The 17,816-nt window shown below is 42.6% G+C and overlaps 1 protein-coding gene across 1 annotated transcript in view; it reads left to right on the top strand.

The window, feature by feature from the left end:
• Tmem144 (transmembrane protein 144) overlaps positions 1-16,864 on the top strand; it is a 28,639-nt gene extending 11,775 nt beyond the window's left edge. Inside the window, exons 5-11 of the mRNA XM_051157333.1 lie at positions 1,427-1,508; positions 3,666-3,742; positions 5,808-5,926; positions 8,240-8,359; positions 9,725-9,822; positions 13,207-13,260; positions 16,673-16,864. Of these exons, the coding sequence (XP_051013290.1) occupies positions 1,427-1,508; positions 3,666-3,742; positions 5,808-5,926; positions 8,240-8,359; positions 9,725-9,822; positions 13,207-13,260; positions 16,673-16,756 (634 nt within the window). The 3' untranslated portion in view covers positions 16,757-16,864. The remainder of the gene's footprint in view (positions 1-1,426; positions 1,509-3,665; positions 3,743-5,807; positions 5,927-8,239; positions 8,360-9,724; positions 9,823-13,206; positions 13,261-16,672) is intronic.
• Positions 16,865-17,816: the final 952 nt, after the last annotated feature.

Genomic DNA, 17,816 nt, shown 5'->3' with positions numbered 1-17,816 from the left:
GTCTGCCTCACACAGTACCAGGTCCTGGAACTGTGAAACCAGTGGAGTGATTCAGTGAGGACCAGTCTGGGAGTCATTTGCCTCCTCTTCTTCTTTCAATGGCCAGAAAGAGGAGAGTAGGAGTTGGGTGTGCTTCTAGGACCTTTGCAAAGAAAGAGCCTGGATGTAAAACCTGGGGGAGGGAAGGAGTAGATAAAAGCTTGGGGCAGAGCATTCCTCAGCAAGGAGCACACCAACTGGTTATCCAACGCCAAATGGTCATCTCTGAAAACACACATACAAGTAACATTATACAGACTGAGCAGGTGTAATTAAGACTATATATATATATATATATATATATATATATATATATATATATATATATATATATATATTCAGGCTTTAAGAGCAAGAGACTGAAATAAGGGAGCTAATAAGGAATTACACGTTGATGCCTAAATCAGTATACATTGCTCACTGTTCTGAACCCAGACATCCTGTTCAAGCCTCAAATACACTCTGAAAGCTTCCGACTTTAATTTTTTTTAAACACAAAAATGCACTAAAAATATTTTTTAAATGACTACCCAAGGTATTTTAAGGGTGTCCATTAAAAAAAAAAAAATCTTAACATATTTGCATAGTTCAACCAATAGTGAGGTGTTTGCTATAGAGACACTGGCCATGGGTAGACAGGGCCTTATGAGTGGGAAGATGCCACTGGATGTGGGCACACATGGTATTATCTCTTAAAATTATACCCTGGAGTTCTTTCCACATCAGAACTGTGAAGCCATCCTTGCTGTGACGACACAGTAGTCCATCATTTGGCTCTCTGAGTGACCTCACCTGAGTGCTGCTGCCCCTGTGTTGGGGAGCTGGGGTCAGCACTGGTAAAGGGGAAAAGTGAGACACTCATAGCTTAGGAGATATCACCCTTCTGATTTCGCCTGCAGGAAGAGTGTCCTTTATCACAAATGTCACTGTCATGTAGAAATGGCCATCTCTTACCATTGCCCAAGAAGATATTGTTAAATGTTTGGAGTTGGTCATTACAATAGATGGCGAATACTTCAGTGTTGTGTTCATTTTTATTTTCAAATAGTGCAATGTCAAAACTATGCTCAAATTGTAAAAAAAAAAAAAAAGAGAGAGAGAGAGAGAGAGAGAGAGAGAGAGAGACCATTGGCCGAAACAGGGAAGTCAGGACAAAGATGCAATTTAGGGGATTTCAGGTATTTGCTCCTTACCCTGCTAGATGAAGGACATCAAGGAGAATGGGGCTCTGAAGGACAGCAAGGCCTCCAACAGGGGGCATGTGGAAGTAATTCTATTATCAGGACTCGATTTAAGTTTTGTTTTGTCTTAAAATCGGGCAGCTTGATACAAAAAAAAAAAAAAGATCCCATCCTGGTGAATCTCACTGGAATCTATCTTCCTTCAGTGCGCTCACATTTTTGTTCATCAAAAGTGAAATTCCGAATAACTCATGCAGTGCAGACACCACACCACTGATGACGGAGCCTGTGAGTATTGTGGGACGATTTGGTTCAAAACCTAAGATCGGGATGTGTCCCAGTTAGGACATCTGTTGCTGTGAGGACTCACCATGACCATGGGAACTCATAGAGGAAAAGATTTCATTGAGGCTGGGAGAAGTTTAGTCCATTATCATCATGGCAGGAAGCATGGCAATGTGCAGGCAGACATGGTGCTGGAGAGGTAACCTTTTTTACATCCAGATCGGCAGGGAGCAGAAAGAGATAGCAATACTGGGCCTGGCTTGAGTTTCTGAAACCTCAAAGCCCACCCCCAGGGACACGTTTTCTCCAACAAGGCCACACCTAATAGTGCAACTCTCTGTGGGTCTATAGGGGCCACTTTCATTCAAACCACCACAGGATATAAGGAGAAAACATAACTTTGACCCACATGTGAGAACGTGGTAGTTTCCATCCCTCGTGGCTATAAAAAATAGTTCAGCATATTTATCAGAAGTGGGTCAGGTTTCCATGGTGATGCTCCTTCCCAATCATGAGGCTGGCTTTTTTAAAAACAGATTTATTTATTTATTTATTCATTCATTCATTCATTCATTCACTATGTATATAGTGCTCTGCCTGCATGTACACCTGCAGGGCCGAAGAGGGCATCAGATCACATTATAGATGGTTGTGAGCCACCATGTGGTTGCTGGGAATTAAACTTGGGACCTTCGTACGAGCAGACAGTGCTCTTAACCTCTGAGCCATCTCTCCAGCCCTGAGGAAAGAATAGAGTAGCTTTGAAAAAGGAGGGAAGAGGCTGAGGAGGAGACGGAAGGAAGGGATGGTCAGAGGGACCTAAGGATGCTGAATGAGATGTGTGCCAGTGGGAAACGGACTTGGTGTTCTTCCCGTTTCTGGTTTTTATCTTTATCACGTTTTGCTTAGTGACAATGACAGAAAAGACACAAGGAGGCACTGTTTTGGCCATGAAGAATATTAGCTGGTCTGGAATAGCCAACCAGTTTTAAACAGGGCCAACCTTAAAAAGACATAACCCAGATGTTCGGGGTCCCATTGCAAAGCTTGCATAAGGGTGAGTCCACGTTGCCAGGAACCCAGTGCCAGTCCTTCAGTCTCAGACACGCCCTCCATCTGCCAAGGGCCTTGGCCGCTTGCCCTCTCTGAGGCCACACCCACAGCCTCCCTGGCATCCTCACCACTGTACCATTATTCTTCCCCTCCCCTTGCCTTTTTTTCCCTATCAAAACCTCTGTCAACTGAGATGGTTGATACCTTCATTAAGAAGAAAGGGAGACGAGACGAGGGATACTGATTCCTGAGCACCTTTAAGCACTGTGTGCTTTAAGAAAAAAATAATAATAATAATTTGGCCCTGTGTCTTGTTCCTCACCTGATCCAGGATCTAGATGCCTCCCAGCTAACCACCCTTTGAATAAAAGAACAAAAGTAAAGAAACAAAACAAAACTGAAATAAGCACAGCTGGGGAAGAGGCACATGGTAGGCCTACTTACTGTCTCTTCCAGGCAAGGTCAAGGGGTACAAACAACTAAAATTAAAGATGTATGAAGATTTGAACAGATGAGGATGCCAGTGCCCGCCTGAGAACAGACTGAGGAAAACCTGACTCAGCAGGGACAGTGAATTCAATTGTATCTCCTTATCTACACCAAGGACACGGTCAGCTGGAGGGAACAAAAGATTACAGTCAATGATAGAAATGTTAAATTTTCTTCAACTTTGCTCACAGATTTTCCTCCACTTAAAATAACCTTGAAACATGGCTGGAACTATTATTTTTCAGTTCAGTAAAATGAAATATTAAAATAGTGTTATTGGGAGAAACGAGACATTAAAATGCTTATTGATTTTATGCATTCTACCGTAGAAAGTCTGAATCTTTCTTGAGTCTAACTTCTTTACAGTTTATTAAAATATAGTAGTGACCCACGAGAGCTAAATTAGCAAATAGCTCCGTGTTAATCTGTGGAAAGCGTGAGTTGGAGACTGGAGGGGCTGAGTCAGAACAGCACCTCTGACCTCCCACAGCCTATAGGTGACTCGTGTGTGTACTGAGATGTGTTTGAGAGGTGAAGAAAGCCTGGAAGTCTTTGTGTGGCACTGAAATTGTCTGCTGAAGGTTCCTTATATATGGATCTTTCTGATGACTTCCACAGGTGATCAATACAACCAAAGACTCCCGTGCAGATTCCTCCTGGGTAGACAGACTTTCTACCAAGTACCACCGCATTGTGTAAGGCGAGGCAGCTTCTCTGTCTACTGTTGTGTGTCATGGTTTCTAAAACAGAGGGTCAAGAGAGATGTGGTGAAACGCATCCAATCCCAGGAAGAAAATGACCAGGAAAACACTCACTTCCACCTCCTGGGGGGCAGGGGTTGCTCCTTACACCCTGCTGAGTTTTAGATATAGAAAATGCCTCAAGGAATACTACGATATCTGACCAGTTAGTCAGGAACAAAAGTGACCTTTTTTTGTAGGGCTTCGGTGCAAAAAGTAATGAGGTCGCATAATGACCATGCTGTGAGTATTCCTCTGATCAGCCCAGGGCTGCCACCTTTCTTTCGTGTGTTTTATGACCCCAGATATTGCTGCCAAATAAGAGTAGAATGTGTGGTGGCATGTAAATCCTCTGCCTCTATCATTAGTACTTCAGAGATGCCTGTCTCCCATTAGGGTATAAGGGTTTAGCGACTTTTTTTTTTTTATTAGCTTTTAGTTTTTAGTTTTTGTTTTTGTTTTTTTTTTTTTTTTCCTGGCAGGCCAAACGCTTTAAAACATGCTGTTGTGTGTATTTTTCCCTTACAGTCATGGCTGTTTGGACTTTGTGGTTGTGATAACTTCTTTGGGCCCAGGACATTCACGGGGTTACTTGTGTTATTTTGTGCAGGCTAGCTGAACACTCTTATCACTAAGCAGTGCTACAATCCCAATCTAAGTTGTCTTCATGATGCCAAAGAAGCCATGAAATAAATGTTTGATTCAACTAAGTGAATGAGAAAATGAACAGAAATTAATCAAGCTGTGTTGCATATTTATTTATATAATATGTTCATTGGTATTATGCATTCAGAATGAACTAATCTCCTAAATTAACTTTTTAAAAAAATATTTTCATGTACTTTCCCCACAAAGCATGCCACTCATCAGCAGAGTATTTGTGAAGGGAAAGATTTTTTGGCGGGCTGGGGATGTAGCTCAAAGGATGTAGGTTAAAGCACCCACCTAGGATGTAAAAGGCTTAGGGGTCCATCCCAAGCTCCACCAAAAAAGACGTTCTAATTTTCTTTGCATAGTTATATGTTTGGGCCACTCCAGAGCCATGGAGTCTTGTCTTCATTCAAATTAGCCATCTGGAGTGTATTGAAAATGTATTGCCAAATGTGTACAGAGAGTTCTGGATTCTACATCCTTTAATCGACCTTAAATAATATTGACAAGGAATTTGTTTTTTAGGCTTAGGGGAGTTTTTAATTTTTTTTTTTTTTTTTTTTTTGTGGTTTTGTTTTTTAATTAGCTAGTTTGTTTGTTGACAGAACCTTGGCATAGATTCTATACTTGCTTCAAATTTGCAACCTTCCTCTCTCTGAGGGTTGCACCACCATGTGTTGAAGACAGGGGTCTGGTCTAAAACTGATTTCCTCTTAAGTCATCATTTGTATGAAGATAGAGGAACTGTCTTAAATGCCTTTCTTCTCCCTCACCCCCAAGTCCCTGGAAATGCCCATTCCTGCTCTATGCATGCAGGGCCCAAGGCTAAGGAGTTAGCAGTATTTGAAGTGCAACATTTTTCTCTTCCCATAAAGGATTTTTTTTTAACCTAAAATATTCAGTTTCTTAGGTTCAGTTAGCACTTCATGACAAAGTCACTGGAATTGTTCTAAACAAAAATGTGGTCGTCCATCATCTGCCATGGTTCCATGGTAATCCAGGAGCATGCTTTTGAGGGGAACTTTGAGAAACACAATGTCCACCCATAAATACATCGTACACTAGTTAATTTGTATGGCATATGATGCAGTGGTGGCAATAGTCTCAGCTCATGTATAGTGACTATTTGTAGTGATGATTCCTTACTCCCTCTGCATGCCATGTCCTTCCACCATGACACAGTAGACAGCTAGGGCTACACTTGTGTGTTCATGACTCTGCCAGCTACAGGGACCAAGTCAGAGGGGATGGTTTCTGATAAACCACTTACAATTTGCATATCAAAGAAAACCTTTCTTGGGGTTCCATTTGTGTGTTGAGAACGTTTCCATTGGCCACGACTGACAGTGGTGTCTTTCTGTTTCTTAAGGGGCTGCAGCCTTGCAGTAATATCTGGAATACTCTATGGATCTACGTTTGTGCCAATCATTTACATCAAAGATCACAGCAAAAGAAATGACAGCATCTATGGAGGTGCAAGTCAGTACGGTGAGTGAAGCGGTTCCCTCCTGATTCTCTCTGTTAGTAGAAAAGGAGCTATGATCACGTCAGTAGTGCTCGGTGCATTTGTCTTTTCATTTGTAAGTGGTGAACTAGAAGCAGAAGGAATACAGCTAGCAATGGACACTGGCTTGTTTTCATGGGACCTATAGCATACAAATGGAATCAGCTACAGCCAGGACTCATTTCCGCTGCTGGGATCTCAGCACAGGGCTCCCAGCTTCCCACTAAGCTTCAGAGATGATGAAGAGTCACTAATGTCCAATAACCTCTGGGAAGATATATATTCTGAGCTTTAAAAAAAAAGCTAAAGTTACACACCGTGTTCTTAAACCAAGTAAATGTCAAAACATAAGGCTGTTTAGTCAGAAGATATTACTTGTGGCCCATCTCAAAGGGTCAGCATAATGCCCCTAGTTTTAAAAATCAGTATTTCAGGAGCAAACTAAACATTCTGGGCAACAGTCCTGGGCAAGCAAGAAGGGAGACAAGAGAGGCTCTACTGTAGAGGGTCTCGTACTCCATGGAAGCATGGCATACTTAAGGAAGCAAAAAGAATAAAGTGAGGGTCTAGGCTATGGGATGTGGAAAAGCAGTGTGATTTGTTAACTAGATAACACAGAAACTTAAAACACAAAACTTCTAAGACACAGATGATACAGGAAAGTCACAAGGTCAAGATGGTTTAGTCTTCGCAGGGCGAACTTGAATTGTTGATGTTTGAACTTGACTGATGATCCTGAGGCTGTTGGCCCCTTTCCACCTTTCTATACTTAGCTCCATGGGCAGCACTAGAACTTTCTGCTCACCTCCTTTACTTTAAGGCTTTATGTAAACTCTTTTTTTTTTTTTTTTTTTACATTTGTTGGGTATTTTTTTTCTTTGTAAAAGATAACTAAAGTAAAAATCAAATAAAGGAGAAGAAGCATAAAAAAGAACAAGACAGAAGAAATAAATAGGGCCAAAAGTGAGTTTGACATCTTTGTAAAACTCTTGTAGACTTGTTTGAAATAAGACATGAGGGTGGCTCTCAGAATTCTCATGGCCACAGAGGAAGTCAGTTCAGTCCTTGAAGTTAGTGAAAAGCATTTAACCCTCCTGGTCCCGGCCACATAATGGACAATGTCTTCAATTGTCTCCTTCTATCAATAGACAGTGAGTTTTTAGGTATTGTTCTCACAACTCTGGTTGTATAATGCAGTCTGACAGAGCATACGTCATTCCAGTTTGTTTTAAAGAAATCATCCTCAGCGGGCATTGCTCTAATTTGTTTAACTTCACATGTGGATCACGTGCTCTGTTGTAGGGACTTTCACAGATAGTAACTAGTTAACCTTTATTGAAAATGACACTATTGATATTGCTATTCTACAGTTTAAAAAAAAAACGAAACAAAACTAAATCGGACAGATATTAGGCAGTTTTCTCAAGTCCCAAGTCAGTGAGGAAGGACTTGTTTTCACGGTCTTGTGCTTTTAAAGCACTGTTATATCTCTTTGTGGGTAGACGGATTTGTTTCATTTCTACGATCTACAATATGATTTTGAGTTTAGAAGAAGAGATATGCAGTTCAAGTTTTCACCCATGAACACACCACTCATCCTTGTCAAAACTGCAGATGAGGGAAGTGTTCACTCCGAGGGAGATTTTCTAGCCAAGCTCCTGCAGTGTGCCCATCTGTGTGGCACAGTGCCATCTGCTCAAGCTGTCCATGATATTAGGGTTTCCCAAGACAAGCCGCCATCGTGTGTCATTACCCATCCCTGCCTTGCAGCTAGTTTGTTGTAAACAGTGAGACAAAGCTGTTCTTCGGATAACTCACTTTGGGCCCTGTTTATTTCTTCTATCTTGTGTAGCTGTCATCTGCAACACAAGTCAGATCTCTGGGTGGATCGGCAGGCCATGCCCTTGGCCACATACAAGTCCCATTTTTACGTACATGGTCCCCTCCAGTCTACAGCAAGAGTTGCTACAGTCCATTGGAAATCCGGGCTGAATGCCTATTCCTTCTTTAAAGGCAACTTGACATCATAGTCAGACAATGTTCATGGTTTCTTCCTGAGATTTCCAGGAAAACCAGCCTGATAGATCTCACTATAGCTAACTTAACATTTCTAGATTTTAAATCGGTTTATTACAGTTGTATACAAACAGCACATGAAGAATAAGGACAATTAAATATTATTAATGGTTCTGTGCACTTAAGCTAAGTTTCTGTGAGTTTTGTTTTTTCTGTTCAGAGATTAAAGTCTGTTGAGGTAGCTAAAATGATGTTTGCATTCCTGTTCTCTGTGTTTGTAGATTTAGACTACGTTTTTGCACACTCCAGTGGCATCTTTCTGACAAGCACAGTGTACTTTGTGGCCTATTGTGTATCCATGAAGAACAGGCCAAGGCTGTATCCAGAGGCAGTCTTGCCAGGTAAGAAAGAATATTAACTACAGAGCATCTTAGTGTCCTGTAGAAGGTGCCAGGTTCTCCTGAACGGACTTGAGTAATCATTAGAGGATGGGGAAGGGGAGAAGGAAAAAGGGAGGAGGGAGGGGGAGGGAGGGAAGGGGGGAAAGAGAGGGAGGGAGAGAGAGGGAGGGAGAGGAGAGAAAGAGAGGGAGAGAGAGGGGAGGAGGAGGTGAAAGAGGAGGAGGAGAGGGAAGTTCTCTTAAATGATTTGGCTCAGTTCACCATAAAATATGAAGTATTGAAAGAAAGAAAACCCATGAAACTGTACACAAAATCTTGATCATTAATACAGAACCTAAAATTGTCAAAAAGTGAATGTTGATATTTTCCATGTTAAAAGCTCTTCTGTTGGGGTCATGAGTCTTTACTGCTTTTTATGCCATTTTAAGATTTATATTACTAGTCAGTGCCCCATGCCTCTATTTAGAGTAAAAACAAACAAACAAGAAAAAAAAAAAACCAACAGATAAGAGCCTTCAGCCACTTAGAAAAAATAGTTTATCCAAAAAAGGTAAAAAGAAAAAAAAAAAAAAAGTCCTGGAAAATGAAGTGTATTTGGGGTCAAAATCCTTTAGTTATTTACAATTAAAATAATAATTTTTTTCTCATTGACGAGTTCAGCATAATTCAATATGGAAACGTATGCCCACAAGTAAATGTTTTCACATAAAACAAAGCATAAACGATCTGAATGTCTGGTTGACAGACAACAGCCTTTATTGAACACCTGGCTAAAGCACTGTGGATTACTTAGCTGGTGTTTTCACTTAAAGGCTGGGACTCTGTCTTCCCCCAGCTCTAGCACCATTCCCAACCTCACTCTTCAGGCTGTCTCAGATCCAGAACTCGCTAGGCCCCTCTTGCTTACCCCGCCCCTACCCCAGCTGCTCATTAGTAACAATAAAGGGGATTAACCCATCACCATCCTCGCAGCGCCCTAGAGCAGAAAAAAAACACTTGGTTTCTAAAGTGACCTTAGAGCGTAACTCAAAAATTCAGAGGAGACAGCACTGTTCATAAGAATGCTTTTATCTGAGCTGGGCGTGGTGGCACACGCCTTTAATCCCAGCACTCGGGAGGCAGAGGCAGGCTGATCACTGTGAGTTCAAAGCCATCCTGGTCTACAAAGCGAGCCCAGGACAGCCAAGATAACATAGAGAAACCCTGTTTTGAAAAACAAAACAAAGCAAACAAACAACAACAACAAAAAGAGAATGCTTTAATCAATGTGCTTTCACGGGTCCACGAGGAGGAAGCAGAAAGGCTCAGCCGGGGGCCACATGCCTCCTCCCCCAGTGTTCGCTCCCTGGCTCCCTTGTGTTCCAGGCTTCCTGTCAGGGGTGCTCTGGGCTGTCGCCACCTGCTGCTGGTTCATAGCCAACCACTCGCTAAGCGCCGTGATCAGCTTTCCAATCATCACTGCTGTAAGTGGCCGGTTTCCTGGGTTGTTTTTAACTTAGAAATAAGACACGATGCCACCCTGCAGTCGACATGCTCTTGATTGTTAAGGAGCGAACATTTAGAACCTCAGCTTTTTTAACGGATTTGCAAATGCTTAAATCATTACATCTGTGCAGTGTTTCCTAGTTTTTCTGAATGTCACCTGGGATACAGAATAATTATCTATTCATGATTCTTTCAGTCTGGTTTGTCTGACACTACATAAATATAACGTGAAACTGAAAGTAACTTCAGACTCCTCTTGGTGCGATGTGTCCCTGGGTTAAGGAAGTTTTCAGTAATAATGCCACTAGTCATGGAAACTGCTGTCTGCTTGAATGGGTTTTGGGGGCATGGTGGTGCACACCTTTAACCTACCACTAGGGGGAGGCAGGGGCAGGAGAATCTCTGTGAGTTCAATGCCAGCAAGTCAAGGACAGCCAGGACTACACAGAGAAACTCTGCCTCCAAAAAACCCAGAAACCAAAAACAAACAAACAAACAAACAAACCCAACATGCTTATTTTTACATAGCATAAGTAATGCTACAATCAACCCCATTTTGAAGATGAGGAAGTTGAGACACTGGGAAGAACTGCGTGAATCGCAGCACTGGTGGAAACAAAAACTGCAGAGAACAGTTCCCACAGCTCCTGTGAGCATCGCCTTAGACAGTCTCTGGCCCATTGTAGTATATAAACACAGGCGTTTTCTTCAAATGTTTTATTATTTTTTTTAATTAAGTTTATGCACGTGTGTCTGTGTGTGGGTATGTGTACCTGTGTGCAGATCCTGCTGGAGTTGGAGTTACAGACAGTTGGGAAGCAGGCGGCATAGATACTGGGAATGAAATATGGGTCCTCTGGTAGAACAATAAGGCTCTTGACGCTTGAGCCTCCACTGCCGTCTGTGTCACTCTCTTCAGACCAGTTGTCCTCCTGATCCCTAAATCTTCACATTCTTTTTCTAAGTCATTTTAGGAGCATACGTGTGTAAACATTTTAAAAAAATTCAATATTGACTAGTCTAAAGAAGATTTCATAAAGGCTTGATACGAGCTGTGGGTTTTGGATTATAGTTTGTTGGTTTCCGAGACCATGTCTTTGTAACCCAGGCTGGCCTCAGAATTGAAACCCTCCTCCTTCAGCCTCCAACATGTTAGAAATCACAACCATGTGTCCACCAAGCCTGGCTCACAGTGTCCTGGGGATTGTTCTATAGTCATTAAATAACCTTGACACAAAACTAAATTCAAATAATCTATTTCCCTCATTTAAAGACCCTGCATGTTGGCATCAAAAGGAAATGCCTAACTCTGCAAGTCTCAAAAAAAAAAAATTTTTTTTTTTTAGGTCCAAAGTCTTTATAAAAAGAAAGAAGAAGAAAAAAGAAAAGGAAAGATGTCATTTCCCTGTCCAAGGAAGCTCCCCCATGCATGCGAGCACTCTCTCTCTCTCTCTCCCTCTCTCTGTTCCCTTTCTTCCCTGGCAATTCTAAAACTAAATCAATTCATTCAGAAAGCTTGCTTTCTTTTTCATTATGATTAGCTGTATTTTATTGAGCACCTGCGTACCAAGCTTCATGCTGAGCCCTTTAGGCTTGGCATCCTAAGACAGTACCAACCCCACCTTCTCTTTCAAAGGCTGACTTAGGTGTAGCGTGTATACATTTACAAAAGGAAAATACGAAGTTCCTGTGAAGTGCTCTTTCTCCTCTGCTTGGGCTGTACATTACGTTAGCACAGTATTGCTCCCTAACATCACAGGCATCTGTCTACACAGCGATGCTCAGAGCCCGGCTAACGGAGTAATTAGAGAGCCGTCAGGTGGGAAGCTTCAGAGCCTAGTGGCACCCAGTGGAGGTCCTAGCTCCTCACTTCTTCTCTGAAGGAAAATGTGTTTTCAGATCAAGAGGGTAAAGATTCCTGGGCACCTAGTATAATGTTGGTGGTGGTGTGGCGTCCCTGCTTCTGTTTCCTCCCATCCCGTCACGGCACCTGCTTCTTGTTTGATTTGGATCCCGAGAATCAGCACTTTACATCCCTGATGTAAGGCGGTTCCTTTGACCTGTTTCTCTGGCCCCGTTGATGCTGACTTCGCAGGTGGTGATAAATGGAGAACAGAGCATTTTTATTGCTTCCCTTACATGCTAGAAGCAGGGCAATCAAATGTTTGTTGGGCCAGCCCTCTAGATAGTGGGAGTAGAGCTGGGAGAGAGAACATTGTGGGATTGTTTATTGAAGTTCTTCCAGAGTCCCTGCAGGGCTTGAAGAGGAGTCATTAAAATTCTGGTCTCGAATGTCTTCTTCGCCAACACCACAGCTAAGCCAGCTCCATGGCTTCCCTTGCTGGCGAAAAACATTAACCAGATCTGAGCAGCTTCGCCTTTTTAAATTGTAGAAATGTGCCTTTTCTCTGTCTTGTTTCTTCTAATTTCCTATTTTCTATATTTTTTCACTCTTGTCCTTGCCTCCAGGGACTCCCATTGCTTGCTTACATGGTTTTATTTTTCCATATAGCTAATTTTAGCAAGCGTCCCTTTGTGTTCAGTGTTAGGCAAAGTTGATTAGTCAGCCTGGGAACCTGGCACTGTCATTGCAGGCAAAATGCCCTTGCTTCATTGAGGAGATAAGATCATGCAACTAATGCCTAGAAAATTTAAGGTGTATTCATATACTGTATTTTGTCAGTCCCTTTATTTGTGCCTAAGAAGTGCACCAAAAGAAAAACAATCTATTTGCTTACTAAAAGCAAGGAAGGTTGTTTGTTTCTTTTCTTTTCTTTTTTTCTGTCTTTTTGGTTGGTTGGCTGGTTTTTGGTTTAGAGTTGGGTTTTTTGTTTGTTTGTTTGTTTGTTTTAGGTTTTGTATTTAATTTTAAACCCAGGATTTCCACTGTACCACTGAGGTATAGCACCTCCCCATTTCAAATCTTACTCTACTTTTTAAGACAGTTTTGCTAAGCTAGCCAGGCTGACATTGAACTCAGCCTTTAGCCCTGGCGGGCCTTCAATTTTCAGTCCTCCTGTCCTGCTTCTCAAGTGTCCAGGACTACAGACCCACACCATTAGGCCTGACTAAAATAGTTTATCATAAACACATTACATTAAAGAAAAGCATCCAGAGCGATAAAATTACAGTATGATCAAAATAACAGTGATAATGACTGTGAAGACAAAACCAGCAAAAACCAAATCCATCTTATTTAGGGATGTTACCTTGATTTTGTTACCAGTGTGTAGCTAAGGTTTAGATTATAGAGGTTTTCCCCCTAGAAATGTTTTACATTGCCTGTAGCTTACTGTGTTTTCCCTAGGGTACAGCTATATTAAAATATCTGATTTTTTTTTTTTTTTTTTTTTTAATTTAAGGGTCCTGGACTTATCGCTGCACTGTGGGGTGTCTTCATTTTCAAGGAAATACAGGTAAGGATGAGGAAACGATTGCTGTCTCCAAATGTCAGTCTCCTCTAGGAAATTGAGTACTTCGTGTAGATTCTTAAATTCAAAGGGGAAACGGACCCCATGGGAACATCATTCTGCTGTGAGGTCCGATTCGGCTTAGCAAAAAGCTCCCATAGTTGGATGTACGGTACTTATAACGGAAATCTCAGATTTTAAATTTAATTGCATCAACTTACAGCTTCCTTCTCAATTCACTAAGTCCATCTGAAGAGCCCATGAATATATTCCTTCTCTAAACAAAGTCACTGAGTGCCTGTTCTAAACTAGTAGGTTAAGGGTGAAGACGTCTGAATACTCAAGAGTTTAGAAGCCTAAGGCGCTAGTGTGGGAGTGTGTAGTGGAAGCTGGCCCCCACCTGGCAGCTCTGGGTACTGCACTCCACTTGTAGAGAATAAGACAGTCTGGAGAACCAAGACTCCCAGCAAGTCAGACAAACTTACCTGGCCTTGACCCAATTTACAAAGCTCTGACCAAAGGCAAATTAATGTGTTCTAACCTGATTTTTTATTAAACCGCAAACAGAGTATGTATAATTTGGGACTTTGAATTACATGTTAAGGGTCATTACACTTTTTTTTAGAAATTGTGTGTGTGTGTGTGTGTGTGTGTGCAAGTGCTTGCAGAGGCCAGAAGAGAATTCTGGATCACCTGGAGCAGCAAGCCCTCCTCACCACAGAACCATCTCTCCAGCCCCCGGTGTAATTAATCTTGATAAGAGCTATGAATTCGAAAGCACAGTGCCTTAGCAGCATCCACACACTCTGCATACTTTGTATTTAACTGTTTCTGTTGTGTCTGGGTTTACCTCTGCTCTTTGACATTATCAGAAGTGAAGCCCAGGAAACCTGAGTTTGCAGAAACTCCTGCCATGAGCTTAGGAGAGCCAGTCTCATGTACATTTTACCATTTTTGTGTCCTCTGCTGGGCTCCTGATTCATGGGGCAGCCATGCTGGGGTACACCTTCCTAGTCTTCCCACAAAGCAGACCTGGGCTCAACTTTGCATTTGATAGATCCACCGCTGGGGTCCTCAGGTTTTTTCCCACATGCTCCGTTGATTTATTGCACAGACATTCCTCAGGGGCAGGTGGGAGGGGGGTAAAGATACTCAGAAATGCAGCTGTCAGCTCTCAGCTATGAGCAGCACCCAGCCTCCACAGTAAGTCAGTTGACTGTCTCCAGAGTCACAGAATCCCATTTCCAGTCTTCTTCCAAGGTTCCCCACTCACGTTAGTAATTTTTTAGTAATTTTAGGCTATGTGTCTAAGCTGAATAGTCAGTGTTATAGAGACAGGAGGGCCACCTGAACTTTCCCTGCAGATGTGGAGCAGGCTGCATTCCAGTGTTCCTATCCACCTGCACTTTCCCTGCAGATGTGGAGCAGGCTGCATTCCTGTGTTCCTATCCACCTGCACTTTCCCTGCAGATGTGGAGCAAGCTGCTCCTGTGTTCCTATCATCTCCCCCACCCCCACGTTCTCTCAGAATCCCTGTGTGTCCACTACATAACTATAATTAAATCATGTCACTTCTAAGAAAAGGGCCAATAGTGTCATTCTATGATTTCCATATTAGATGATCTATTCGTTGGGGAGGAGGACCAGTGCTATTGGTAAAGTGCTCAACTTGAAGCGTGAAGACCTGAGCTTGATCCCAGAATCCAGACAAAAAAGAAGTCCAGGCGTGGTGGTGCACACTTGTAATCCCAGCACTAGAGAGGCTAAGAAAGGCAGGTCCCCAGAACTCACTGGCTGCCCAGTCTACCCTACTAGATGGTCAAGGCCACTAACATGCATTGTGTGTCTAGAATTACCAAGGCCTAATTCTGGTTTTACTCTGGAATGTACAGATCTTGCCTTACAGTGTGCAGACTCTACCTGTACCAAGGGGTAGCACCCACAGGCCACCACTCAGAAAGAAGAGCCAAGACAAAGAGGCTGCTGGGAACCATTCTATGTGAAAAATGGCCGAAGAGGCTAACATACTGACTAGAAACGATGCTCGGGGCAGAAAGTTATTGTTTCTCAGTGTTTGAGGGTTTCATCTCAGAAGGGAGATATTGAAATCGATCTATATGTACCTCTAGAGATAGATCTTATGGAAATGAAATATTTCTGCTTACTATAGGAAGATATTTCTTTGTGACTCAGAAGATGCCTGGGCTGAGGCTACCCATGCCTCCCATCATTAACACTAGTGCCCATACACAGTAGGAAAAGCTAATCTTCCTCTCACCTCTCTTTCTATTTCTTTAGATCCATCTCCACCATAATACCTATGTACCATCCCCTTTCTTGAGAGCTAGGGCCACCTCCTGGGTCTCCTTACATTCATTCTGGCCCCTCCAATCTGTGTCACATTCTCCAAAAAGTATAGACTTTCCATAATGCAGACTTCCCAATATTCTGAACACCCACAGCCTCCTGTTTCTTTAATATCTTCTTATTGCTGGGAAAAGTAGGACCCCAAAAGCATAGTAAGGCCTGTACGCCCTTAAGCACTCGGCAGGCCGTTCACCCTGATCCCCACTGTCTTAGCTGGGATTCTACTGCCGTGAAGAGACACCAGGTTCATGGCAAGGGAAACATTTAATTGGGGCTGGCTTACAGTTTTGGAGGTTTAGTCCCTTATCAGGAGGGTAGGAAGCATGGCAGCATGCAGGCAGATAATGGTGCTGGAAAAGGAGCTGCGAGTTCTACATCTACAGAGGGAGACTGCCACTCTGGATGTGGCTTGAGCATCTGAGACCTCAAGGCCCGCCCACAGTAACACACTTTCCCCATAAAGCCACGCCAACTCCATCAAGGCTACACCTTCTACTAATGCCACTCCCTATGGGTCAAGGGGTGGGGCATTCTTTCATACCACAGCAGGCCTTCCTGCTCTCCCCTGTCCTTGCTCCAGGCATACTGAAGGCACCCTGGAAACCAGCCATGCTGCCTAATAAGAGCCTGTGTACACAAAGCTCTTTCCTCCAGAAGTCTCCACCTGCTGCTACAACTGTCTTGGGCAATAACACCTCAGGTTTGGAGGCCCAGCTCTACTCTACAACCAACATGGAGGCTGTTTGTTAAAAGCCCTCACCTGTAATGTGCCGTGCCTTTACTTTGTCTCTCAGGGGATGCACTAAGGGTACACACATATGTTTGTTCAGTGGGTGGATTAGGGAGACTGATGCAGGTTTTCCTAGGAGAATCATTGATCACTAGGGAAAGAAGGAAGGAAGAGAGACAGACAGACAGACAGACAGACAACCAGGTTGGTGTACTGATAGCCAGAGCAGACGATTGCCAGTCTTCTTAAAATATACATATTGTAAATTTAAATTTGATTCAAGTTTTACTCAATGCAACCATTCATGTTTTTATTACTCAGGGTCTCCGGAACTACTTACTGATGGCACTTGCATTCTGCATCATCTTGACGGGGGCCTTGTGCACCGCTTTTTCCGAAATTTAACTATTCACAGTAAGAGCAGCAGAGGGCGCGATCGGCTAGGAGACTGCCTCTCCCGCGCAGGCTGATGCTGCGGACTGCTATGCTGTCTAGCATTGGACCTCGCCACTCTGGGAAAGAATGTATAAATTACTGTTTACTCCACAAACATGAGAAAGAAGAGAGTCAGCATTTGGGTCCAGCATGCGTGAAAACTCTTTCCAGCGAGCTGTTAACGAAGGCAGGCCTTCGCTGGCTGGCTCAAAGACAGGCTGCACTCTTGGCTCAGCCTGTCTGAGGGTGTTGGATTCATCCGTGTCTGCTTAACGCTGTAATCCAGAAAATAGGATGGAGTTTGTACAAAGGAAATTACCATCCGAGTTTATACCTTATTAGTGAAGAGGATCAGAAATAAATTCTCTGGCGGTTGAGGGGAGGAATGCAGGCTTACCTTATAGAATTCAAATTCAAAGATATCAGCACCTTCACTAAAGAAAGTAAATGTCATGGTTGCTAACTGAATGTTTAAAAGGCCAGTTCATTATTTTTAGCCAAAAATTATTTTTACTTTAATATGGCTAAGATCTTGAAACTCATTACCTGCCCTTCTTAGATCAAAATATTTTGACTATTATTCAGATAAAATCCATCCTCAAAGAGCAAGTCACCACCACTCACTCTCTGTGTGTGTGTGTGTGTGTGTGTGTGTGTGTGTGTGTGTGTGTGTGTGTGTGTGTGATATAACGTATACATTCACAAGCACACACATGTGTGTACATGGTTCCAGATTTGGAAACTATTCTAGAGTTGCTGAAATGAAGGTTTTAGTTTATCAGTTTGGCTGCACAGCTATTTTTTGTTCTTAAAACACAGTTACTTAAAATCGTTTTGATTGGAAGTGTTTTGTTTTGATCCTGTTTCAAATGATTTCTGGGAGATAAAAGAACATAGCACATGTATTGGCTTGATTCTTTAAGAAAACAACCTGCAAGCACACTGCTCATTGCCACGGTCTCTGCATCCTTAATATAATAGCCATGTTTCGCTGCGCCTCTTACCCAGTCCCTCCTGATGACACAGTACT

Source organism: Acomys russatus, chromosome 15 (genome assembly GCF_903995435.1).
Source record: "Acomys russatus chromosome 15, mAcoRus1.1, whole genome shotgun sequence".
Classification (NCBI taxonomy): Eukaryota; Metazoa; Chordata; class Mammalia; order Rodentia; family Muridae; genus Acomys; species Acomys russatus.
The sequence above is the reverse complement of the archived record's forward strand: the minus strand, read 5'-3'. Positions and strand labels throughout refer to the sequence as shown.